This window comes from Platichthys flesus, chromosome 7, assembly GCF_949316205.1.
Source record: "Platichthys flesus chromosome 7, fPlaFle2.1, whole genome shotgun sequence".
Classification (NCBI taxonomy): domain Eukaryota; kingdom Metazoa; phylum Chordata; class Actinopteri; order Pleuronectiformes; family Pleuronectidae; genus Platichthys; species Platichthys flesus.
This window is the reverse complement of record NC_084951.1, coordinates 15070342-15097449: the sequence shown is the minus strand read 5'-3', so window position 1 is coordinate 15097449 and position 27108 is coordinate 15070342. Positions and strand designations below refer to the sequence as shown.

Genomic DNA, 27108 nt, shown 5'->3' with positions numbered 1-27108 from the left:
TGCTGCAGGCTGAGTATGTCAGAATAGGCTCTGACCTCTGATCTTTGTGGAGAGTGGATGCCATTCAACTTCATATCCTCTATGATCCCAACCACCATAATGAGGAGGAGGGTCTTCCATGTCACAGAGGGACACCTGATGTCCTTAGAAAGAGACGGCGATATACTTGTAGCCTAGTCCTCCTCCCAGTGCATCTTCAAGGTGCTGCTCCATCAATACAGCACAGCAAGTGCACTCCTTCACTGGTTCACTGTCAGAGTTTCCAGAGGTAAGTTTCCGCATTCACGCCTTCACCTTATCCAAAGAAATGCAATCTTTCTTATCTAACTCAGCAGGATAAATAATGGCTGCATGTTCTTTGTTATGTGTTGAGCAGGTGACCTGAGGATGAGCCTGCTCATATGGTGTATGTTGATCCTATTCCTCTGTTCGAGCAGTAAAGAGATGGTTGTCGATAAGACAAGAGCAATAAGGTACGTTTTCAGTGTTGTCCTGCTAGACCGGATTTGTGCATATTGGAAACTAGCGCCTCTTGTTTATTTGATTGAATAGAAATAGAGATTCAATATTTAATGTAAAACATGAAAACAAGCATTTCTCTGCAATTCAGTGAGGCAATTTTTGCAGAAAATCCTTGTTGTGACAAACAGAAAGATGCACTCTGGAGACTTTATGGCGGGAGATCTTTAAATCCTTTAATTAAATCTTTGGTATTAATATCGACCCTAACCCGCTTATAACCATATTTGGTGTGCGATCAGTAGCAACTGTGTTGTTGCATTCAATACACTATTGGGTAGACGGCTGATGCTTCTTCCCTCACTACACAAAGAAAATGGCTAATAAAGGTGATGCTTCACATCAAACTAGAAAACAAATGGCACCCACAGTCTGTGAAAAAGTTTCAGAAGATATGGTCTCTATCTTTAGTCTATGAAAGTCTAAAACTAAACTTTTTTTTTTACTTTTGTTATTCTGTTTACAGGTACACCTCAATGTCGCTAACTTATGTGTTGAATATGAACACAGTTGTTTATATTTATATTATTCTTATGCGTAATTATTTCACTTATACTGTGTCCTTAGGTGCTGTCATGCAAGGGAAGGTGGGCTGGGGTGGTGGCTGGGAATGGAGATTATACAAGGAATGTCTGATTGTAACTAATGATGCTGTATTTTTGTTTCACTCTGCCAAAAACAAAAAAGAAAAATACATGCAATGTAATGCTTCATATTGAAACTGACTGAAAAAGATGACTCAGCTCTGCTTTCCTTAGATGGCATTCATATAAAATGGAGAAGGGACAGAAAAGCATCCAAAACCTCAAAAGGCATTCAGAGGGGATGTTCACCAGCGACTTCACCCACCATCTCGACAAGTTTAAGGCAAAGAATTTTGTGGATTGGCTGGCCAGCATCAAACGAGGGTGAGTTGAAAAAAATGTCAGTGGACAGCTCTGTCACCTAACAACAAGAGTGTTCCTGGTCCAAATCCAAGCTTTCCCATTCGTGAAATGTACATGTTCTCCATGTGTCTGCGTTGATTTGGCAGCCGGGGCAGTATAATCAGTATAGATTAGTGATGGAGATTGTGTTTTTGAATATATTTTTTTATGTTTTACAGGTGTGGTGAAGACCTACTCCGCATTGCAGAAGTATCGAGACCATCCAGATAACATGTGCACTTGTAGCATCCGGAAGCATTACAGAAGATAAGTCCTCCAAAGCAACTTAGAAAATATTTGCCACTTTGTTTTTCTGAGGTATTCTCAACAAAACTTATTTATTTGTTTCCATATGAAGAAAGATAGTTAAGATGTTCAACTTTAAGAAATGTGCAGACGCGATATGTTGCAAACACTGCATCTTTTTTTGATTTTCTTCATTGTGTATAAACAAATATGCAACATGTACAAAAATAAAGGATACCTATATGCCTTAGAAGTTGTGATGAACAAATATTTTTTCAAATTATTTAAGATTTTAGAAGAAAACCATTGTTGTGGTGTTTTGTATTGAAACTGGAGATTGATGACAATGTTATCCCCCCAAAAAAGACATGCTACATGCTTACATGTGACCGTCCAGAGGTGGGTGCTATTGTTTAGCAAATCGGAGAAGTCAGGCACCATAGCAGCTCTAGCTGGTTCTGGAAATCTTTCTTTAAAAATGCCTGTGTGTGGGTGTGAAGGTCTCTGTTATGTTTTATTTTGCGGTGCAGACTGTTTATAGCACACAAATTTGTTCACACACATTTGCATTGTTTCACAATAAGGTTATGCAATGAGGCAAGCAGAAGATACAGTAAGTAATGGAGTTCATGTTTAGTGGCGATGGAGGGGCTGGTCGGTTTTACGTAGGTGGAGAGAGACTGCAGGCTATAACTGGTGGTTGTGGTGCATGTATGTGTGTGTGTGTGTATGTGTTGTGGGGGATGGTGGGACTGGGGGTTGGTTTAGTTATATGTCTGCCTTTTCTCTTATTGAGAGATGTGTTATATGAGGATGCAGCTGTGGTGGGAGTTCCTGGCTTCTGGCCATACATAAGCCATGACGGAGATCTCCCTCTCTGGGCTCCGTCCTCCCTCCTCAGTCTGACTCTGGGGAGACAGAGATACCAGGGGAGGAGGGGAGAAGGAGGGAGGGAGGGAGGGAGAAGAGCACAAACACAACCCTCCGATCTGAGTCAAGGGTTGAAATGGGATCAGATAGTATAGGGACCACCCCCCCTCTTGTTTTACTGCTGGCTGTTCACTCCTACTGTCTGACATGTAGGTGACAAGCAGGGGACAGAAACCAAATCCATGCACTGTGTAAATTGTGCTTGTAGATAATGTTTTCATTAGTGATTAAAGGACCATTATATTATTCACTGTCACCATAATGTGTATTAAAACCGAAGCTTCTCCTAAAAAAAATACCAATCATTGCCAAGTAAATACAGCAACACGTTTAATCGTTATATTTAGAACGTTCGGTTCTGCCCACAGGGAAACCACATGCTATGTGGCAGCTCACTTGGGAGGAGGGGAGGAGGGGGTGAGAGCAATGCAATGGGAATTAGGAAGAGGAAGAGGGGGGAGGAGGGAGAGAAGGGTGAAGGTGTGGCTGCCTGCGAATTAGATCGAGCTCCTCCGCGAACCGAACACATTTTCATTCCTTGGTTTACTTCCACGCTGCCTTCCTCCGAACGCAGCCCCACCCAGAGAGACCCCGCGAGACCGAGACACAGAGAGGCCCGGAGAGACCGAGACCCAGAGAGAGCCGGAGAGACCGAGACCCAGAGAGACCCCGCGAGACCAGAGATTGGTTTGTCCTCCCGGCACCGTCTTCAGCACCACGGACAGCTCCTCTCCTACTCAACACCGGAGCGCGCACGTAGCGAGCATTGGCTGCCTCGCACGCTCCCAGGTGTCGTGAACGAGTCTGTAATTTTAGGTCCAAGAAAATCCTTATTTGAGGTTCTCTGAGCGGGGGAGCCGCTCTCCTGCAGGCAGCCGTGCATGGGCAGTAACTGATGGAGGCTCTGGGCCAACCTGGGAGTCTGCTGCTGACTCAGCCTCGACTGCTGCATTAATTTATCTGCACTGCAGTGCTCCACCACCTCCCTTCCTCCTCTCTTTTCTGTACCCCCTCCCCTCCCTGACACACACTCTCTCTCTCTCTCTCTCTCTCTCTCTCTCTCTCCCTCCCTCTCTCCCTCCCCTCCTCCTCTCCACCTCTCCACCACCATACAGCCATCCTGGAGCATGGCAGAGCAGCCAACGAGTATAGGGAGAGTCAATAGTCAATAAGGAGCAGGTTCCCTTTGCCTGCATAGAGATGATGATAATAGAGAGACATGTGCAGTAAATCTTGGGGAGAAACACAAAATCACAGAAAAACCCAGGAAGATGCAGGAAGGGTGGAGTGAGAGGGAGGGGGGTGCGTGGAGTTGAAAAAACAGTTGGATGATTAGATAGAGAGAGAGGATCCAGGGACACACAACAAATTGTATTGCATTTTTTTTAAGGAAAGGGAGGGGAGAAAGAAGATTGGAAAACGGCCATCTATTGAGTGTCTGCACTGTCTCAGGACTCCATGGCATAATTTACATCGCATTCCACCTACACCCCCACAAAAGGCCTCATACCCTCCTCCCACTTAGAGAAACCATATGCAAAATGCAACAGAGCACAAACAAATCAATACGTCCCAGCATGGCTATCTCGACCCTGTTCACACAAGGTTGTGAGGTTATGGGTGTGACGACTGTAACATATACCTCAGAGCTGTTTATTTAATGGCAGACCACAAACAAGAGCAGTGCAGTACAAATGGACTGAACAATAACGGTGGTATAGTCCATCCTTTGCCTGTGAGTGGGGGGGTGTTAACACAGGGCTCTTAACAAATCCAATAAGTCCATTACATTTGAAAGGCTGCCTTTCACAACCCTGTTACCACAGCAGCACTCAGCTTCATTTCATAGGATGTTTCTGCACTTTGCTCCACAACGACATCCAGAACATTTCAGCAGGAAACAGACACAGGTTGTAACTGGAAGGCTGCTTTATTGGTAATAAAAAGGTTCGTGCTCAAATGAAGACAATCTTTCATATATTCTTACCAAGAGTCCAAGTGGTTGTGCAACACACCATCATATTGTACTGTATATCCTCTATCACGGTGTCAAATGATAACAACAGTTTGAAAAGCACTTTTAATTTTTCAGCGAAAAAGAAAAAACGCCCATAGTAAACCATGCTAGAAAAAAGCAAAAACAAATAATGAGTCCTATAAACAAATATGGATACAAAAATAAATTTCAGATGAAGACAGAAACATTGAAGAAATCAAACTGAAATATAGAAGGCAAGCTGCTTTTTCACAAGCCAAGTGGGTGACACACATAGCACTAAGTACAGGACATTTTTGAGTTAGCAGTTTTTCTGGTAACATCACACACTGTTGAATATTGAGATGACGTGGGGTGTCTGGATGATCTCTAGCAGTATTTCCAACTCGACGTCCCTGATTAATGTTGTGCTCACCCTCAAACCCCCACAGTTTGGAAAGATGTGTTTGTGTTCCTTTCTTGTTTGTTTGTTTACAATTTATTATTTTTTTCCAGTTTTTTTGTTGTTGTTTTTCCCAGTGTGGCTTCGACATCCAAATTCGCAGAAAAAGCAAAAAAAAGGCACATGCCATTGAGTGGGACACTGGAAACAATCTATTCATTAAATGATATGTGACGATGAGAAGCTAGTACACAATTGTATGCTTGTTGGGTTGTAATGGCACTGATGTGTGTGTGTGGGGGGAGGGGGGGCCAGGGGGAGGGTTCCTTCTCAGGGTGGGTGAGGCAGTCAGTCACACCAGCTGACATTGTCTGGGAAGAAACCACTGGCAAAGTTGGATAGTCATATGTGTGTGTTTGTGTGTCCACGACTGTGGCAGTGTCCGGTATATTCAGTGAAGGTGAGAAATATGACAGTAAGTGAGAAATGTGCTGGTAACATTATCCTTTCATCATGATCAGGCTACAATCCATGGCAAGCAGCTCCAGTAACATAGCACATGAGCTATTTTCGCAACATAGAAGGGTGCTGGAAACAACCAGTTTTAGACATCCACTGAACGTGTTGCACATAAATCAAATGTGACAAACAGTGATCTTCTGTTTTATGTATATACATATAGACATATATGTATACATGTATATATCTTTTGTATTATATAATATCTATATATCATTCAATTTCCGTCAACAAAGTGAAAAGTGTCTCAAAAAATCCAAAAGGTAACAAATGTGACAAAGGGCATAGCTGGAAGCCATTCTATATTATTGTTATTATTCATTTTTTTGATTATTAGTAGTAACATTTTTAAAATTTCCGTATTTACAAAAAAACACAACAAAGCATGCCGATAAAATAAAAGAATATAATACAATATTTATAGTTTCTCTCAAAAAGTTCGTTCTTTTTCAGCGATTGTGCCATTTACATCATAGCCTGCACTGTACATATATATGCTTTTTGTGTTTTCTTTTTTTTGTTGTCCTTTTTTCTTTCTTTTTTTTTTCATCTTTTTTTTTCAAGTGTGAATGTATCATTCTAAAACATTACATCCAAAATGAACATGGGTAAATTGGATGATATTACTCACGCCTCATGTGGTTCTCATTGGGAATGTATTTGGTTTCAGTGTGCAGCAGCCAAACTGATTCGGAGACCTCATATTGTAAACAGACCACAGTTGTTGTTACAGACAGGGGGTTCTGATACAGGCAGTGTTAAACACACCAAATAGCATCAGTGGTGCGACGACGGATGCCAGATTTTTGTCCGGTCATCCATTTGTAAATAGGACCATCACTCCTGTGTAGAAAAAAGAATGGCAGGAACACGCATTGGAGGCAGTTGTGTCTGGTCAACCTACATTTTTTGTGTTTTGTTTTTTTAATGAAAAACACCCACAAAGCTTATTATACAACATAGCTGTGTCGATGTGAGGCCTGCTGATGTTTAATCTCGGCGAGTGCTAGGGTTTCTACATCTATCTCTGGCTAATTCTTTTTTGAAGCGGGTGATAGTGTTTCGAAAAGCCTGCACGTACGTGAAAAGATGGTGCGAGCCTGGGTCCAACACCACACAGTGTTTAAGAGGTCCCACAAAAGCACAATGATACACTGACAAACATGGGACTTTCAGCACTCCGACTCAGACCAAAGCACTAATCTCTTCTTCTTCCGCTCTTGCGCTTCTTTCTTGTTCTCATGGCAGTCAGTCTAAAACCCTGAAGGGAGGGGCTCCGCCTCTTTATTAGTCCACGTTCATACTGTGTTATTTCTCATCTGCTCGCCTCCCTGTTACATCCACTCGATTCTGCGGACAAAACCACAAGCCCTTCATGGCGATCCACCTTGCATACATGCTAGGCACGACGAGGCATGTCCTTGTGATAATTCTTAGCTGTTTCAGATGGTCAGTGTCACTCTCACTGATCAAAAGCCTTTTCTGAGAATGATTGTACCACAAGGACATCAGAGAAGGACTTCAAGGCTTTTTTACTCTAAAGCTGGCAACTCAAATTGTCCGAAATGCACTACCTTAAAAGAGATCGCTTACTGGAATTCTGATGTGGATTTTATAGAGTAGAAAAGAGGAATTGTAAGGAAAATGAATCTGCTAAAGTACAGCCTAATGTATCTTGATGTGGTTTTCTGTTCTTCCACTACCTCAAAACTAAATAAATATCAAAACAAAGAAAAAAATGTATTAGGTAAAATATTTCTGTCCCTTCACCAGGAACTACAGCAGTAGATAAGATCTATTGAGCACACCAGACTTTACTGGTGTCAGATATAGATTTCTTGGCGTGACACATCTCCAGCTCTCATTGCCGCAACAGGGACCAGAGGAAAGTAAGGAGAGTGACTGTATAGGATGGATGTAGAAAAATAAGAAAAGATCCGAGCCCCTGATTTGGTTCAGGACCTCTAAATCTGTGCATATATATTCCATATGAAGATACTCCGCCTCCTAACACTCATACACTCCACATGCTTTCTAAACTATTCACATTCAGAGCAGCCAAAAAACGTTTCTATCTCGTGTTGTTGGTTTATCCGATTGCAACGTTGCCTCTGAGTACTTACGTTCGACACTCACCCGAAATGTTCATGAAGGGCTGAATTATAAAAGACTAAGTCAGTTGAAAAACAGAACTAGTGAAGGGCGGGATCATACGAATATCATTCCCCCAAGTATTCTCTATATATCATCATCATCATCATTATCTTCCTTTTTCCATTTATAGTTCTTACAGTTTTCCCAGTGAATAGCCTCAAACGTATAGTCACGCCACAGCAGTGGTCTGAGAATTAGTGTCTTGTGGACTATGATTACTCATGCATGATTCCTGATCAAAACATGCCTTCATGCAAGTCACTTCTATGCATCGCACAACCACAATAATTATTATTTATCTGGAACTCGGTCTGAACAAGTCTCCTTCAGCCCAAGTCAAAACAATGACTAAAGACCCGTACCCGGTCAGTGTGAAAGCCCATGTAAAAGAATGTTTTTTCAGTGTCAGTATAACAAAGAAGAGATGAAAAGACTAGTGACGTGGGCTAAATGTTATCTCTTTTTTAGCTGCTCAAATAATGTAAAGATGCAAGTATACTCAGCACAAACAAACAAACAAAAAATCTTGAGTGCAGTTCTGGGTTTCTCCCCTCCCTCGCAAGTGTTTCCTTCCTGGCTAAACTTGCTCGGTTGATTATTGTCCTCTCCTTTGATAAAGATGGTAAACTCTTCTGTAGACTGCTAGCACAGTTCTAGTGGGATCTGTGGGATCCAGTCCCATAGCATTAAAGAGCTGGGATTTCCACACATGGTGGTGGCAGGGATTTTGCAATTCTCCAATCATAGCAGAGATTTCTGTGCCTTGGCAGTTGGTCCCCAAAGAAATGTGTGTCATTGGCCAGCACACTTTCTCTGTCAGCTTTTCATTTTTATGTTTTTATCCCTCGTATTTATGAACTTGGTCACTACACAGCAAAAGTTCCACGTTAAACTGATTGTGTTTGGTTCATCAGTCTTTGACGACATAAGAAACCCAATTGTCTCAGTAGTGTTTGAGTCTGTAAACATTTTTTTGTATGGTTTTGTTGTTTTGTTTTTTCTTACTTGCAAATGATCACTTTTTCTACATTTGTTGGGTTTGGGCTCAGAGTCTCATCTCGCTGTGTTTTATTGGATTTTAAGAGTCACTGAACCCTAACACTTGGATTCCCACTCGTCTTTTTGGTTTTTGTCCTTCTCTTTCCTGGCCCACTCCTCCTTGTTCTCATCCTGCTTCTCCTTGTCCGGTTTGGTCACGCTGTCGTAAGAGGGAAGAGAGGCTGTGGATGGCGTGCTCTCCTTCTTCTCCTGGTTGGTCCCACCATTTTCAACCTTATTGTTAGTAAAAGTGCGGCGCTTGAAGATGATGCCACGCCTGATGAGGTGACAGCGGTAGGCGTTCTGGATAGTTCTGGCAGAGACATCTTCCTGTTTGCGCCGCAGTGTGGTGGTGATGGGTTCATACGACACCTTGGAGGGGTTGGCTTGCACAAAACGCTGTTCCATCTGCTCCCTCAGCATGTCCAACTCACCACTGTCACCCAGCACACGCTTTGTGAAGGCAAACAGGATGTCCAGGCAGTGAATGCGGTCGCCACTCACCATGGGCATGTCCATGGCAATAAGTTCTATAGTGTTGGGCTTTGGAACGCGAAGTGGATGCTCCAATGCATCTGCAAAGTCAGACAGCTTGGCGAAAGTGATGAACTGAGAGGCAGTGGGGTCAAACTTCTCCCAGATCTCGTAGAAGGTCTCAAAGTCGTCCTCACTGAGTGGATCAGCACTTTCCTCTGTAGCCACACTGAAGTTCTCCAAGATGATGGCAATGTACATGTTGACTACAATCAGGAAAGAAATGATGATGTACATGACAAAAAAGAAGATTCCCACTGAGGGATTACCACAGTTCCCCTTCACAGATGTGCCGGGGTTCTCGTAGCGGAGGTCGCAGTCTGGTGGGTAGTTGAGGATTGGCAGCAGCAAGCCGTCCCATCCACCCGACGTAGTGATCATGAACAGAATAATCATGCTGTTGCCAAAGGTTTCAAAGTTGTACAGGTCGTCAATTCCCGCTCCGTGCTTCACGTAGCCAAAGTTAGACATGCCGAAGATGGAGAAGATGAACATGACCAGGAAGAGCAGTAAGCCAATGTTGAACAGGGCTGGCAGTGACATCATCAAAGCAAAGAGCAATGTCCGGATGCCCTTCGCTCCTTTAATCAGACGGAGGATCCGACCGATACGAGCCAGCCTGATCACCCTGAACAGGGTTGGGGACACAAAGTACTTCTCAATGATGTCAGCCAAGAACATACCTGCGGGAAAGAAAACAGGAGGAAAAGAATCAGAACACAACAGACTTTAACACGCAACATATTCAAGTGGCTCCCACTTCCGACAATGATGTGGACGGCACTTCTTGTGGCTGGGACAAAATGGATGTGAGCCTTAAATTGCGCATTTGTAAAATAGCAAATGTGGCCCAAATCTCACAAAACCAATGTGGGCCTATTTTAGGAAACATGCAGTGCTCTTGGCAAGCTGCAATCTGGCTGTGAACGAAAAGTGACCCATGTGGTAAATTATGAATTTGGCCCAGATTCAGACCACCTTTGGCAAATATGGTTGACATAAGGTATTGCTATGGCTTTTCATGGCCCAGAACTGGCAAACAGGAGCAGACTGCACATGTGCCATCATTTCACACTGTATGTGGGCAGAAAGTGGGACAGTGTGGGCTAAATCTGGTCAAAAACTATTTTTGCGACGTGGGATCTCACGTCTTTCACCTCCGTCACTCACCGACAATAGACAGGATGACCACCACCACGTCGAAAATATTCCAGCCGTTGGTGAAGTAATAGTGGCGAAGGGCAAAGAGCTTAAGCAGGAACTCTGTGGTGAAGACTACAATGAAGATGAAGTTGACCCAGTAGAGGATGTTCTCCGTGTCGTCCGACTGATCGTCTGTTTCCACCATCATGGTGACCATGTTGAGGCAGATCAGTATCATGATGGAGATGTCGAACACCTGCTGCTGCACAAAGTCAAACACCATTCCCTGGATCATGTTCTGTGAGGTGAGAGGAGACAAAGAGGGATGAACTCGTGATTTACGGAGGTTTTAACCAATATGTTGAATAATCTGAACAACTAGTCAAAAGTGGGCACCCAAAAGGAACAACATACTGTACCTGTGGTCGAGGAATAGGCTTTTGCGGCTTTTTGGACCCCAGTTTTTTCATGGCGTTGTAGTACTTCTTCTGTTCCTCTGTCATGAAGATGTCCTGACCTCCAAAGTAAAGGGATAAACAGAGATTTGGTTATAATCATATTCAACACTTACTAGAAGAAACCCTGGGAGCAAATATATGAGATTAGGAGACAGAATGGTTCTTATCTTTTTCTTTTGCTGGTTGAAGTTATCAATGATCACACCAATAAAGAGGTTGAGGGTGAAGAAGGAGCCAAATATGATGAACACCACAAAGTAGATGTACATGTAGATGTTGACTTCGTAGTCTGGTTGGTCTTCCACCTGAGAGGGAGAGACCATGTTAAAGTTACTGTTTTATTTTGAACACAAACGCTTTCATTCACATGTTTTGGGACATGCACAGAGCTGAAATCAATCGTTAAAATAAATCTCTCGAATTTGCGGGATCAGCATATTTCCCCCAAATGCTGAGCTGTTCCTTTAAGACTTTCTCACTAACAATCTGACTTATTCAGAGGTAGCCATTTAGCATTAAAATATTTATTGAGGAAGCAACGACGATACCTCTCTGGAATCCACAGCCGCGTACATAATGTCCATCCAGCCTTTGAACGTGGCCTTTTAAAAGAGAAACATAGCTGAATACATTTGTAGAAACAGAATAACAAATAATAATAGGAGGACAATTCTCAATAGAAATCAAAGAATAATCAAACTCAAACCGAAACTGAGGCATGTCCTGTGGTAGAGCTTGTTTATGGAAAGACATAAGTTGATGGGGAAAAGGGCTTGGAGAAACATACATCTATAAACAATAATTATGGACGATAGAAAGCCTCGGCATACTGTGAAAGTAAATGGAACTTGAAGCAACAAAAGAAAACATTAAAGTGCATTGGAAATGAGAGAAGGAAGCAAGTGAAACAAAGAAATGGCGTAATAGAGGAGAGGAAGAGTGACACTCTCACCACTTGCAGCAGGGCGAGGTAGCCGGCGCCCACATTGTCAAAGTTGATCTTGACGTTCTTCCACCTGACCTCAGTAAAGTTTTGGTGCATGAGGGCCTCACACTGGGTCTTGTTGTTGACCACGTCAACTGAGAAGTATTCCTCGGACGTCTGATTGAAACAGTAGTAGTACTTGCCCGCAAACAGGTTGACCCCCATGATACTGAAAATCAGCCAAAAGATGAGGCAAACCAGCAACACATTCATAATGGAAGGGATGGCACCCACCAAGGCGTTGACTACCACCTAGACCAGACGAGGGGAGACAGGATATGACAGTGTGAGAGCCAGGAAACAACAGCTTCTCATTCAACCCCTCCAATAAAAGACACTACATATTGTTATGGCGTGACACTCTATACTTAGATGAACTATTGAGCCATTTGTTTCATGTGGCATTAAGAGCAGCAGCTCTATTATAGTTTTGTGTTGCCAAAAATAAGCCCTGCACACCACTGTGATGTAGATTGTGAAGTGTGGGGCAGTGATGGGAGTGAGTGCTGTGTAAGTCTAATTAGAGCAGCGCTGATATGCTCTTTCATCTGTTGAAGCATGTGGCTGGAGATGTTTAAGGGACACACACACACATACACACACACACACACACACACAAATAGCCACTTTAAAAATAATCATACGTATATGATGTAAAATGCACAATTCACAACTAATACTTTTTATTTTTATATAAGTTACGATTCCCGGCACTTTCAGACCACTATAACGCTGTGCTCTCTGAGCAGTATTTAAACATGCTCTGATGCTGTTTGAACCACATGCATACTAGAGTATTTGTCAACAACAGGGAGAAAAAGATGGTGTTAAAGGTGGTGTTATAACCAGTTTACAGATACTAAATAGGAGACATGGAGTTATAAATGTCATTCTCATGTAGTAAGAGGTATTCAATTAATACAGTATTCAAGATAATTCATGAGACTCGCTATAAAGAAGAAGAAAAAAAATTACAGTCATTGTGAGTATATTTATAATGTTTGTTACTGTAGCCTAAACATTTTACACCTTACAGCACATTCCATCATTAGTATTTTTTACATGGTATTGATTAAAATGTGTGCATGTACAGACACATGCATATATTCACAGACACACACACACACACACACACACACACGCACACACACACACACACATACACTCATCTCCAATACGGAAATGTTGTAAGAAATGTAATTTTTAACGTTTGTTTAATACTGATTTGTATATGTTTACTTTATAAAAGCTTACAGCATTATAAAGTAAAACGTTGATCACCAGTGTTTGCCATACCACTATGAAGTGTCCACCCCAACCCTAGACAGCCCATATTCTTAATCTTACTGATCCTTTTCCAGAACTATCCCACATGAAACAAAATCACACTACAGCAAAAAAAAAATAAAGCTATAATTCCCACAAGCACCCGGAAAATCTATTCCTGTCTATCGATCCAATCTGGTTTCCCATAGCTTAATCATTGCCAGTAATAAGCTCAGCACATAGTGAACCGCTCAGTACCAGTGTTAGGCAGGCCGACCAGCAGCTCTCAGGCAGACAGCTGAGCATGCATGTCTTTAGCTGACTCGTTTTGTGGAGCCATATTCCCTCCTCATTACACGCAGACAGGGAGGAGCTCCAGAGCAGGATTCTCTCAGCGCGTGCACAAACTGACTGGTGTTGAACGTTCAATCATAAATTTCTCATGTCGAGCACAGGGAGGGCCGCTGTTCCAATGTCTCATGCTAAGAGGAAATAAATTAGGGATCGTTTTCCAAATATGATTTACATCCTTCCCACGTCTAGTTGCCATCGCACTCGCTGAGAGAACGGCTCTTTGCTCGATCTGAGGTACAATTGACCCGCTTTAAAAAAAATGCAGCGCTTTAAAAAAGGAATTAGGCCATGCTGAGTGGAATGCGCTCTCAGGAAGAGGGAAAATGGCTTTCAAAATGCAACATGTGCATCGGCAGTTATATTACATGCGTGTGACATGGCATCATTGTACGTTCTCAAGATCCGCTCAAATCAATAAGTAAATGAATAGAGAAAGGTGTGGATAGAGAGATAGCGGCTAAAGAGATAATGGCTGAAGCTTTGTTTGTACATCTGACGAGCCATTCTGATATTAACGTGGGTTAAATGGGAGTCTGACAAACGTCTACAGCACAATGTGAGATTTGTCTACAAAACATTTTGTCTGTTATATATTGTGGCCATTGAGGTGATTGGGTGAAGTTTGAATCCAAAGGCCTCAGGCTGAGTTAAGTCATTAATGGCTGATAAAGATGATTGTGATTTTCCAATCTTTGGGTGGAACTTAAGCATTAGAAGTTCCATCAGGAAGACGGAGGTTTTCTGGAGCTAGGATTTCTAGACATGGTGCCATTCCTGTAAAATGCATTGCTCGTAAAAAAGTAAAGGACCAAGATTACAAAGCAGGGTTAAGAGAAAGAGAGCATTTATAGCAAGTATAAGAACAGCCAATTTTCATTGCATGTTAAGCAGTGCAATGTTCCCACTGGATCCGCGCCGCCCGCTCGGCGCTGTTGAGCTGCGTTGACCTCTGCAATGTGAAAAACTCAACCAGCGGGGACGTTTTAACTTCTCATCATTCTAACTCTCCAGAGTCTCTCATCGTGTCATCTCTCCATTCATGTTTTTCCCTGTTCAGTTATTTATTGATTGACCTCAAATTATTTTTTCCCCGTTTTCAGTTCAAAACAAAACGGTAACTCAATTGGTGAACACAGACATTATACTAAAGATTATTGATAAAGCAGGATTGAAATTCCTCTCTTTTTTTTCCTTTGCATTGCTTGGCCATCCTCACCTCATACACCCAGTGAATGAGGTAATTCCTAAGGGAAATAGGTATCTTATCTCTATTGAAGCAAATGTGCCATAACTTCCAACCCCAAAAATGACATCATCTCACTGACAGGTCTATTTCCCTTTCAAAAATTAACAATCAACCCTGCAAGTTTCAATTGAAACGTTCATGACAGCATCCATGAAGCCTATCCAGGGCCTAAAATAATTGATGTCTGCTCATACGCAATGGCACCACCATTTAGTTCCTGGATATCTGGTATGAATAAGTCTTCACTGTGTGTCCCATTTAAAAAATGTATTTGTTTTCGCAAACAATCCCCCCACTAATTGATTACACATATTCCTCTCCTCTGCTGGTCGGTCATTTTTGGGACATGCTAAAGTGAGGCGACACATTTTCTGTTTAGGGTTGAGAGTGTTGTCCTATTGCAGTAGTGCCAGTCAACCTATGGGCCACCGCCCACCCAGAACCAGCACTCAAAGTCAGAGCTTAACTGGGGCCCATTGTTGCCTCCCAGTTTCACTTCCCGTGGGAGTGGAAGGCAACAGGAAGCCAGGGCCTGCTGAATGCTCTACAGTATGTGGTGCCATGACATGACAGCAGTAATGCCTTGTGTGAAATGGCAGCCTGGTATATTTGCTAAGCTTCTGCCTGCATTCCCAACGGGAGGCAATAACAATGTTTCATATGGACAATGTTAAAAAATAAATTTGCAGTAATAATCTGCCGCCAGAGCTGGGGCTGTAAGCAGATCAGGATGGCGCTGACACTGGCAGAAACTTAACAAATACTTTCCTCCCAAAGCCACAGCACAGAGTGTGTGTGGTTTCTGTCTCAGTCCCTGATTCAGAAAGATCCTGGACAAGCAGGAGAGAGTGTGGTGACCCTCCAGCGGTCCGGCCCAGCCGAACCGAGTCGAGGTGGAGTGAGTAGTGGAGGGATAAGGGGGTTGCGGGGGAAGAGGAGGGGGATGAAGAGAAGCAGGTGTGGGTGCCGCACAGTGCTGCACATTTGGGGCTGAGGGGAGGTGGGGGCATTATGAGGTGAAGAGGAGGAGGAGGAGGAGGAGGAGGCTCAAACTAGAAGACAAGTCAACCAGTCAAAGAGCAGTGAGAGGTTAAAGAGAATGAGACAGAGAGAAGAGGAGAGAGAGAGACAAGAGGGACAACGGGTGACAACAACCAGGCACAAACTACCATTACCACCATTCACAGGGACAACCAATCAGATCTACGTCTTTTAGGAGCAGACGGCTGAAGCAACCAGAGGTTACTGTGATACAAGACAGGTTCCTCCGAGCGGTTGTTTGGCAGCCACCTTGCATGCACAGCTTTTGGTGTGGCATGGTCGGGCTGAGGTTTTGGTGGCGATCCCGCAAACTCCCCCCACCCCCGGTTCCTGCTGGTTGTTCTCAATGCCGGATGCCCAAATGTATTGAGAGATGATGTGAGCTGGGAAGGGTGGGGTTAGGTTGTTATGGAAGCAGAGGGGGTGGGGGTTGGGGGGTGTTATGGGAGCAGGAGGGGAGGGGGGTCTCAATTGAAAGCAGTGGTTGAAAATCAGGCCAAATGAAGAACTAACTGTTGGTTCGGATGCTCTACATGAGATGGCATGTAAGTCTGGTTAGCGTTTACCAATGTCACATTCACTTTGTCCAATCAGGAGGAAACAAAGTAAGATGAGGTAACTTCTGGTTTGTCACTTGTGTGATGAGGCAGCTTCGTGAAAGATATTTCTGGTTACGTTTTTTTTTTGTCATATTGTAATGAAACGAATAATTTTATATATTTTGGTTTGTTTAAGAAATTCAATTGAAATGCATGTTGTTCTGCTGGCAATATTACTTCACTGTTACTTTACTCAGTCTCCCAGCTGCATCATGACTGGCTCTAACAAAAAGGCATGGTACAGGATTGCGCATGGAAAGGTGACTTCTTGGCTTTTCATTTCCTTGTTTTAAAAACAATCCCCCAATATTATGGAGTTTCTTTCTTTTTTTTAAAATCCTCTTAGTTTGTTTTCAGATCAGTTCTAGCATGCTTTAAACTGTTGAATGGGCATGCGGAAGGATCAGCTGCTTAGCTTTGGATCTTACCCTCATCCCTTCAAAACGTGACAAGGCTCTGAGGGGTCTCAAGGCCCTTAGTGTCCTGAGTGATTTAATGGGCCCTAGATCGGAGTAGCCCAGCGCATTAGCTACAAGGCTGACTATAGACACCTACACAAAAACAGAGAAGCAAAAGAGGTTCCAAACTGTTAGAAGTGAGAATATTCACTAGGGACGAGAGACGGCCCTGACATACGTGGAGAGTTGCTTGACATACACACATAAATCTATGCATGTATATACATGTATAATATTGCATTAATACATGTATATACACTGAGAGAGAAGGTCAATGTTTAGTATAGGTTTTATGTGCGTATAATTTTTTAGTAGCAGTAGGCCATAGGGATTGTTTGTCTGTTATTTTGGGGCAGCTGACGAGATGTGAAAAGTCCTTTGTACCTGCAAAAGAATTTGTGGTTGAGAGAGAAAGAGAGGAGATAGAGACATAAGACTCAAATAGAGGGCAAATTAGGCAGAGAAGAGTGCTTCATGATTTAGTAAAGATACAAGCGCAGGGACAGGGAGAGGAAGAGGAGTTGGGGGGAAGGGAAGGAGAGAGGTTACCCTGATAAAAACCCAACAGACTTGAGAGCCTTACCCTTGCCCCTCTAACAATGTCTCTCCATGTCGCTCTCGGGCTGAGGCATAAAATCCCATATAATCTAAGACACACAAACTAACGGAACCTAAGAGAAAGAATACAAGTAAACATGTACAGGTATGTCATTTTGCTATTTTTCCGTCTCATCAGACATCAAATCAAACTTGACACACAGCATTAAGAAATCGATTAGGAGAGCCACAGTCACATGAACCACGAACGAGAGACAGGGATGGAGGTTAAAGGGGAGACCGGATATAGTCATTAGCACTGGATAGCACTGAAAGGACAAAAATACGCAAGGGTACTGTCGAGTTACACACAGTTAACAACAGTTGACAATAACACAACCTCAAAGAAACTGGTGCAGCTCCTCTCACGTCCCGCAGCAGCTACCAAGGATATTTCTGCAGCCAAAGAACACCTCATGGTGTGTTATCATAAGTTAATTAACAGTCACTAAGTCCTTCAGTGGAGTTATTATGTCACAAAACTCGACACACACCAATTCTCAGTGCCACTGTAAACGTACAGGATTTTTTTATCACCGTAATGATTAAAAGTCAAATTCGGTATAGTGGCCTCAGTTATTCCCCCATATGTTTGGTCCATGGAGCTGAACACATATGTATTGCATCATTAACAGTGGAGGAAATGGACGATATAGAACGTGGTCAGTAAGCTGCTCTTATGTTCTTTGACATGTGGTATGTGGTAAAGGAATGACTTGGCCTTAGTGAAGTCCAGAGAAGTTTTGGAAAGAAGTATGCTATGGCTGAATGCAGGTTGTTTGAAATGAAAAATGCATTTGTGTTAGAATAATCCTCTAAATTATATAAATTCTAGTGAATAGAAATAATTTTCTAGTGCACATTCACCGGAGTACTTCATCCTCAGGGATTTTTCCCCTTTTTTTTCCTGAATGCAATTTTCTCAGTCTGGATGCTGGAGGGACTGAAACAGGAGGAATACCAGTTCCTTACAAATATGGAGAAATATCAACGGTGAACACATGTGAAGGCACCTCCAAACAGCCATCGACACCAACCGGTCAAACTCACCGCAAGAAGTACACAACATCCAAAGCTTACCAAAGTCACGGAGGGAGGATTGTAACAGGCAAAATCTTCATTTTACTGATGCCATTATCGACATTTCAGCATCTTAGGAGAGGAATCCATCAAAACTATAAAAAGAGCAGCAGGAAAGGTGGCAGTCTAGTTTCAGACCTCTTAATATAAATGTTGGACACTGTTCAAACATCAGGTCCAGGACGTCCTTGTGGGGATTTTATTTAGATTCTGCTGAGATTCCTCCATGTACTTACTCTTTGGCACAAAGCCCCTATTTAAATCAATATCATCGCCCCTTGAGAAACTGTTCTGGCAGGTAGACAGTCAAATAAAGATTTTGCCTTGAGCTACACTAGAGTGTTTGGGGTTATTGTCACCTTCAGCCTGACCCCTTGGAGAGCCCCCCTTTTTGGGGTCCCTGGCCTCCAGCCCCCCGCTGGGCCAGCTGTGCAGTAGCGGCTTCAGCGCCTCAGCGTCCTTCTCACAGAGCTCTGCAAGGCAAGGCCAATGACATCTGGGGCTGTGATCCCATGATGACGACAGCACAAACCAGAGCCTCACAGAAATAAAACAAACTAAAAACAAAGGGAAAAACACAACAAAACAATGATAATAACCTGAGTGAAAAAGAAAGATGAATGGAGTATGACAGCTATCAGCCTCATGCTCACCTACCCTGACTATGTTTCTTATTGCTACATTGTCGCACACTATGACACTTAACTCTCTAACCTAACTTTACATTTCTTGCTCCTGGCATTTAGGTAATATATAACACAATACAAAAACATCATTATAATGAAAATCAGGAAGACACAAATCAAATGGATGTCACAGAGATATAACACAAGGAAAATGAGGAGGAACATACTCAAACAGAGAGGCAGGCACATCCACACTCAGAAAAATACAGGCCGGGTTAATGATGGTGTCCCCCCTCCCCTTTTCTGAGTCCATGGCGATGGTTTGACCCCACAACACAGGACGCCAGAGGCACAACACAACCCAGTCTCATCAAGCGCAAGTTGTTTGCTTTTTCCGGAGGGGGAGCGCAAGTGAAGACCAAACTTACCGCTGGCCACCTGTCACCCACCATCATTACATCTCAGCAAGAACAATGTCACCACATTCCTGAGGTTACACTTTCAAGAGGGTACGAGAGGAGGACGGGGAGGGAAGGGAGGAAGGGACAGGGAGGGACGTAGCTCTTTGTTGGTGATAAAGTGCCCTGCTCTGTCTAAAGGCTGGAGATCAACACCTACACATGGAGTGAGTCTACCACGGCATAACCACAATCATACCAGCGTGCTATGATTGTTATTGCCACAAGCTGTGTGTGTGTATGTGTCCAACTTTAAATCATATATAAAAAAAGTGTGTGTTGTTCCTTAAGAAACAGACCTGAAGAGTATGTGTAACTCATACAAACTCTATACATAGTAGTAACACTATAATAATGTAATTATAAGGCAATAATCATTTTGTGCACATAATCTGTGGTGTGTAAAAAGTGTGTTGCTGCAGGGGGGAGGTTTGGGTCATAGGAGCTCATAAAGAATCAACATGGCAACCTCTGGCCATTGATCGGAGTCCATTCATGGTTATTGGAGGAAGTGGTGGACACTGTGGAGAGGTGGTTAGCTCAAGGAAGAAATTCAGAAGTCAGGGAAATTCTCACTCTAATCATGATCATGTCATATTCAAATTCTGTATATGGAAATGATCTCCTCCCTTCCCCACATTAGAATCTCACTGAAACCCTCCCCCCAAATATTAAAATTGGATTAAATGGTGGTAACGCAGTATATTTTTCAATGTAAAATAATTAGAATGAAGAATTATCCCTGTTCTGCTCTTTCAAACTTGATTGACACAAGGACCAGAGAAGTCCACACATAGACAGAGAGGACAAAGGCACATATCAAGCATTGTTCAGGTCAGAGACACAGGTAAAGTCAAATTTACAGAGACACATCTGTGGCACTCCCCACCACTCTGAGAGAAACTTGAATATGCTTGAAATAATTATTGTCTCTTATTAATTGGCTCAATAAAATTTTTGGTGGCGTCCATGTTCAAATAATTGTGCATTTCAATTGTGTATTTCAATTTCCTATACGGAAACAGACTGAGCGGTTTCATGCTTGTGACACGGCAATAGTTGTGTTTGGATTCACAAGCGAACAATTCTTGTACATATTCAAGCATCTCACGGGGATCAGCCAAGTAAAAAGAGGGATTGTTGCTTGATGGAGACGAAAAAGGTGACACGGGCATGTGTTTATTTAAAATGGACAGACTGTAGTGTAGTCATGTAAGACACTATCCTTACAGCATGAGTAAACAACATGTGCACAACATGCCCTCTCACCTAACGCACACCATGAAGCAGGTATTCAGTTTATACCCTAACCACACCCTACACATAACAGTAGGGTAACAGCTACATGCAGTTTTTAGCAACATCAGAGCCTGTATCTACATATCTTGAAATTAGCAATAGCATCGCTGTTAAATTGACTGAATAAATATATATAAATATATTTTTACCAGGGTGTGGTTGAGGACCAAGGGGCCGCTGTTCTGCTCTATAGTCTACGACACTCTCAGTCTAATACATTGAGGAAGCAGGAGCCTGACTTACATCCACAATGAAGAAGTCCAGCCAGCACCAGGCGTTGGTGAAGTACTTGACAAAACCGTAGGCGACCCACTTCAGCAACATCTCCAGGATGAAGATGTAGGTGAAAACCCTGTCGGCGTATTCAAGAACGATCCGAATGGTTTTCCTCTGCTCGATGTACACGTCCTCAAAGGCCTGCGGAGGAACAGGAACAACTGCTGTCAGCCGCGGTGACGGCAGCAAAAAGCAATATTACACCTGATGATTTATAATTCTGCTAATGAAACTGTGTACAGCGCCGCTGCTCACTCAGGGCTGATCACAAATGATGAGTTACAAGTGAGACATGTATCTTCTGTGTGAAATGAGTCCAGAGTGAACGTGGATGTGCAGCAGCCTCTGCTCTTATTCGACAGGGTTAAAAACAAGGCCTCACTCAATCTCCTGAAACAGATCCGTCTTTGATAAATTGCACGGCCCATTAATCACTGACGCCCCCTCCCCCCAACAGAGCAGCTCGGAGTCTGAACAACCAAACTGACTGCACCACCCACTGAACAGCTCCTCCACCTCCTCAACCACTCACTGGGCTCTGTTTCTTTATTTTCAAGATCTTCAGTCTTTATCCAGTTTGGATTCTATTGGCTTCATGAATTGTGTGCTTCAGATGATGCTTACCAGGGCGCCACTGCTGAGGAGGATCATGAAGATGATGAGGCTTTCAAACCAGTTGTGTTCCACAATCAGGAAGCAGGTTTTTCTCAGGAACCACCAGGGCTTCCCCCAGCCCTCATTGATCGGAACATCACAGCACTTATACTTTGCGATGCAACCTGCAGACACACAGGAGAAGAGACGACATTCGTTATGATGAGTTAAATTAAGATGTACATTCCATTCCTGTGCTCAAGTGTAACCCCCCCCCCCCCCCCCCTTAGTGTGCACTCTGAATCCTGTGTATTATGCTTGAATGAGTCATGTAGTAGATGTCGCTGGAGTCAAAACTTCTCAAACAAGTTCCATGAAATTATGTACAAGGGCGAGGCGTGACACACGGAAGAACCAATTAAATGTAGGTGTGAATCCGGATCAGGTTTTTTTTTCACTTCCATTAACATTATGAGATAAGATTTGATTATTTCCATTTTTCTCAGATCATAATTGATGCATCTTTATGAAAAACTTGTTTAGGGGACTGACATTTATGAGGGTTTGCCAGTAGGTGCAGATCCAATTAAAATCAAGATGCAGTAAATGTATATTTAGGTTTACTAGGGAAATAGTGGGCAATGGCGGATGCAGGCACTCTACTGAATGCCTTCTAGTTCATAAAGCAGCTTCAAAGTGAAAAAAGTCCCTGAACAATTTCTAATTCTTTAAATTACAAACACATTATTATAAAATAAATAATCCACTGGCATACTGACCAAAAAATAGGTTTATAGGTTAACAATGTGTGATGGAAGTTTTCTGGAAACTGGTGAAAGGAGATCTCAGGCAGCAGCTGATGTCTTATGCAGAAGAATTTAATGTAGAGAACATAAGCAACAACAATGTGACCTAAGCTCATGATTTTGATTACACCGGACTCTACTGGCAACCCTGACATTTATTTGGTAGCATTCAGCTGCATCTGTGGCAAAGGTCTTTCTCTTTTTCGCTCTCTCCCTCTCTGTCACCGTCCATTGACCGGCCTGTCATTTCCATGGAGAATCTCTGTATTTAGGAGTAGAGGAACTGGGTGTTACAGGAGCAGCGGTCTCACCCTCTGTCCAGCAGGCCTCTGGTTCCAAGTATTCCTCCACCGCCTCCTCTATCACCTCCTCCACCACATCTGGCTTGATGTCAATGGTGCTGCCCTCTGACGAGCTGGTTTCATCCAGCTGCAGAGATGCAGATATACATATATACACATATACACACGCACACAGACAGAAACATAGGGAAAGTTTTAGGGATTCAGAAACATTTCTGGTTTCATTGCAAAGCTAAGAATTACTCAAGAAGTCTTCTGGACCTTTTAGGAAATGTAAATATCACATTATCTCCAATATGCGTTTCCTTAGTCTAAAATAAAAACTCAAGAAGTATTTGCTCTCTTGAAATGGGCACCATAACAACCCTGAAGATCACATATCATACTCATTAACATTGAAATGAAATATCAGATGGCAGATGGTGTGCTCTGAAAGTTTTCTAAATGCAATTTGTCAAGAGAGATACATCAGCTGATATCAATTTCATCCATGCTCCAGCCACTCTAAAGAATACTCTACAGAGTAATTGAGTTACAGTAGGGCCTGAGCAGTCCAGAGTAGCAGCAAGGCCCATAGTTTTATTGTCCTGAGAGTGGAAATTGCACATAGTTGAGGTTTATTACAAGAACAACAACACGTGTCATCTTCGAGGAAAAAGTTCAAACTTATTTTGTAAGTGCTTGGAAAACATTGATTTAGTGTTAAAAGCTGGAAGTGGATAATACACATCTGACTGACCTCTTTGCTGTTCTCACATTCCGACTCGCTACTGAAGTCCTCCGTGTTGAGGTTCTCAAAGTCGGACTCTCCCACAGCTATGGGCACGCAGACGGTCAGATTCGGGTTGTGGATGAAAGACATGTGGTCCTCGTCGATCATGTACTTCCCCACGCTGCTGCCTATGCCGCTAGTGGTGCCGTTGCCGTTCTTGGCGTAGTCCAGGTCGCGGTTGATGTCCACCCCAGTGTGATTAGCGATGCAGTTCAGCTTCTTGTCATACATGTCGTCCAAAGGCTTCTGCTCGTCCTCCATCGGTGGCTTCTTTAGCAGGGCGGCCATCAGTAGCCGCACCTTCACTTTTATCCATGCGATCCCTACCTTTATGCGCTTGACTGAAATCTGCAGGTTGTTGGGCTCGCCGTCATCATCTGTCGCAGCCAAGTTGTCGGCGCTGAATGAGCTCAGCAACAAGGCAAGAAACAAGTTCAACACCTTCGGACAAAGAATAAGAAATAGGTTACCTAATATTGTGAAGGTCTTTTACCACAATATTATTATTTAAAGGTAGCTGGGGAGCCAACAGTCGGCCCAACGTGGACACCCACCACCAGGTTGCCGATGACCATGACCATCATGAAGACGATGAGGCACATGCCCTGGCCCGCCACTTCCATGCAGTCCCACATGGTCTCGATCCACTCGCCGCACAGCACCCGGAAGACGATCAGGAAGGAGTGGAAGAAGTCGTTCATGTGCCAGCGGGGCAGCTCACATTCCTTGGCTATCTTGCACACGCAGTCTTTGTAGCTCTTCCCAAACAGCTGCATGCCCACCACAGCAAAGATGAAGACGATAATGGCCAGCACCAGAGTCAAGTTCCCCAGGGCTCCAACCGAGTTACCAATGATCTTGATCAGCATGTTGAGGGTTGGCCATGACTTGGCCAGCTTAAACACTCTCAGCTGAAGTTGAACGGGTGGAAAGAATAAGTAGGACATGATTAGGATACAAACCTCATAAGCTAATATCCCAACTATACAGCTACCTCAGGGAAGTGCAAGAGGGAAAATTTACCAATCGGAATGACCGCAGCACAGACAGGCCTTCGACATCAGCCAGAGCCAGCTCCACTAAACTCAGCGTCACAATGAATCCATCAAAACAGTTCCAAGCTTCCTGGAAGTAGTAATATGGATCCATAGCAACCAGCTTGAAAAGCATCTCCCCTGCAAAGATCCCAGTGAAAACCTGGCAAGGAGTAAAGAGAACAGAGTTGAACATGAGTATAATATCCTGTTTTCAGATCTACATATTTAAATATGTAAATCAATCACTGTATAAAATATCCCAAATGTTAATTAATAATAAAGTATAACATCCTGTGTCTGTGTGTGTATGTGTGAGTGTGTGTGTGTGTGTGTGGGGGGGGGGGGTCTGTGTGTGTGTGTGTGCGTGTGTGTGCATGTGCATGTCTAAGAAGATGAGGACTCATATTGCATCATGGTGACCTAGAAGAATATCCACCTGAGCCCCCATTGGCTATTTTCTAATTGATCTTAGAGCAGGACTAGTAAATAACACATTTGTGTCCCTCTAAATGTAAATATACACACTTGCACATACTCACATGTGACTCCATGTCTTCAGGAGACATTGCATCAGCTTACATTGATTTTGTAAAGACTCAGTCAAACTCTAACTATAATCGTAAAACATTTCTTCACCTCAAAATGTTATGATCTGCATCATTGCTCTTTTCCCTAAAACGAATACAATTCCCCATAATAAGTTAACAGATGTAGGTCCCCACGACAATCGCAATACCTATGCAAACACACACACACACACACACACACACACACACACAGAGTGGGTGGCTGTCTCATCGGTAGCATCTTGTTTTGGGACACTGACTCAACATATTTCAACATCTGTGACACTGAAAAATAAAACAAAAATCATCGTCTGTCCGGTCTCGGATTAACTCAGTTTCCCTAAAAAGCCTTAAGTGAAAACAGGCAGGTTGAGTTATCCGAGCCAAGATTCAGGCACCATTTTGGAGCAGCTCATCGATCAGCCTCCATGAAATATTAATACCGGCCTCCCACCCGTCAGCCAACCAGCGGAGAGATGCAGGCCGGTTCCACTGAAGCTAACATCAGCTCCACTTCGCCAGAGTGGAGTTGGAGAAAGACAGATAGAAGGAGAAGAAAGGGAACATGTGTATGTGAAGAATCGAGAAACACATGGATTCAGGAAAGAAGCAGGGGGGTTAGGGAGGGCTTTTTTTTCTCCCTTTCAACTCTGAAGTGGCAATGAAAAAAAACGCAATTATAGACCCAAAAATAACGCCTCTCTTAGAGCTGCTGAGGAGAAGCAGAGGAAATAGTTTACGACTGATTCCGATTAAAATTAAAAGAACAAAAAGATTGCCACTCACCAGATTGCCCACGGACAGCATGTGCTCAAAGTCGGGGGTCATGGGGTAGTGCTCCATGGCCATGAAGAGGGTGTTCAGGACGATGCAGATGGTGATGGCTAAATCCACGAAGGGGTCCATCACTATCAGGTTCACAATCTCCTTGATCTTAATCCAATGGGGGGAGCACTCCCAGATCAGGAATGTGTTAGAAAACTTATACCAGCAAGGCGGACACTTGCGCTGAGACTCCTCCAGTTCTGAAGACATAGCGCGGACCACACATCAAATCCAAACATACTGGCGTGCTTAAGCATACAGCATGCAATGGTATCAAATGATAGAAAAAAATTGTATGCATTGTATGTATCTGGTACTGTTCGATATGCAAAGCAGATAAGCAGGAAATTCATGTCAAAACTAATCATTCAATGAGAGCAGCCCTAGTTAAAGAATAATGAGAGAGCAGGTTAAATAGCTGGGTTAAAGTGGCAGTACCCTCCACTAGTGTGTTGGTAATGACGCTCATGACACTGTTGGCCCGCTCTTTCCGCCCAAATGAGGTATTGAGCTGGTCCACAGACACCATCAGGGAGCCCGACAGCTTCTTCTTCACCTCAACCTCAGTAGTCGGCTGTCAGGGGGAGAGGAAGAATCAAGCACCCATGGAGAGGACATGAACACCATCCCACCTCACCACCGGTGGCCGGCGGAGGGAAGTGCACAACAGCATTGGCAGGAAAAAGTAGTCAGATTGTTGGTGGGGGGGTCGTGGGCAAATGTTTTATTATTTTCTATCTCAATGCTGGTTTCAAGGAAGATGTGTGTGTATGCTGTAAATGCATGCAGGTCTCAGCCAAAGTGGGAGCAGTGGTCTAGGGCAACTTGACCTAATTGTGTTAGAACGTAATTAGCTCATCCCGATTAAATAATAAATGGATTGTGAGAAACTGTGCAAGGAGAACTGCTTCTGCATGAGTGCATTTTCAGTCCTGTCATGCGATAATGGAGGCTTTGCTGCCATTGCAATATAATCATTAGGTTATTTTACAAAATGTCTCTCCAATCTGGCCATCTGAATCTGTCACTTGCAAAGTGATGCTACTGTATCTTCCTACTTTGAAACCACACAACTT

General features: G+C 43.3%; 1 protein-coding gene across 3 annotated transcripts in view; it reads right to left on the bottom strand.

The window, feature by feature from the left end:
* Positions 1-4269: 4269 nt before the first annotated feature.
* Positions 4270-27108, bottom strand: part of scn8aa (sodium channel, voltage gated, type VIII, alpha subunit a) — a 42970-nt gene continuing 20131 nt past the window's right edge. For all 3 annotated transcript variants that reach the window (XM_062392061.1, XM_062392060.1, XM_062392059.1), the window contains 15 exons: positions 26471-26606; positions 25994-26232; positions 24628-24801; positions 24159-24515; positions 23572-24045; positions 22842-22959; positions 21755-21909; positions 21098-21271; positions 16765-16887; positions 11798-12082; positions 11394-11447; positions 11013-11150; positions 10807-10911; positions 10415-10685; positions 4270-9927 (listed from right to left, as the gene is read on the bottom strand). In XM_062392061.1, coding sequence (XP_062248045.1) covers positions 8768-9927; positions 10415-10685; positions 10807-10911; positions 11013-11150; positions 11394-11447; positions 11798-12082; positions 16765-16887; positions 21098-21271; positions 21755-21909; positions 22842-22959; positions 23572-24045; positions 24159-24515; positions 24628-24801; positions 25994-26232; positions 26471-26606 — 3963 coding nt within the window. In that variant the 3' untranslated portion in view covers positions 4270-8767. The remainder of the gene's footprint in view (positions 9928-10414; positions 10686-10806; positions 10912-11012; positions 11151-11393; positions 11448-11797; positions 12083-16764; positions 16888-21097; positions 21272-21754; positions 21910-22841; positions 22960-23571; positions 24046-24158; positions 24516-24627; positions 24802-25993; positions 26233-26470; positions 26607-27108) is intronic.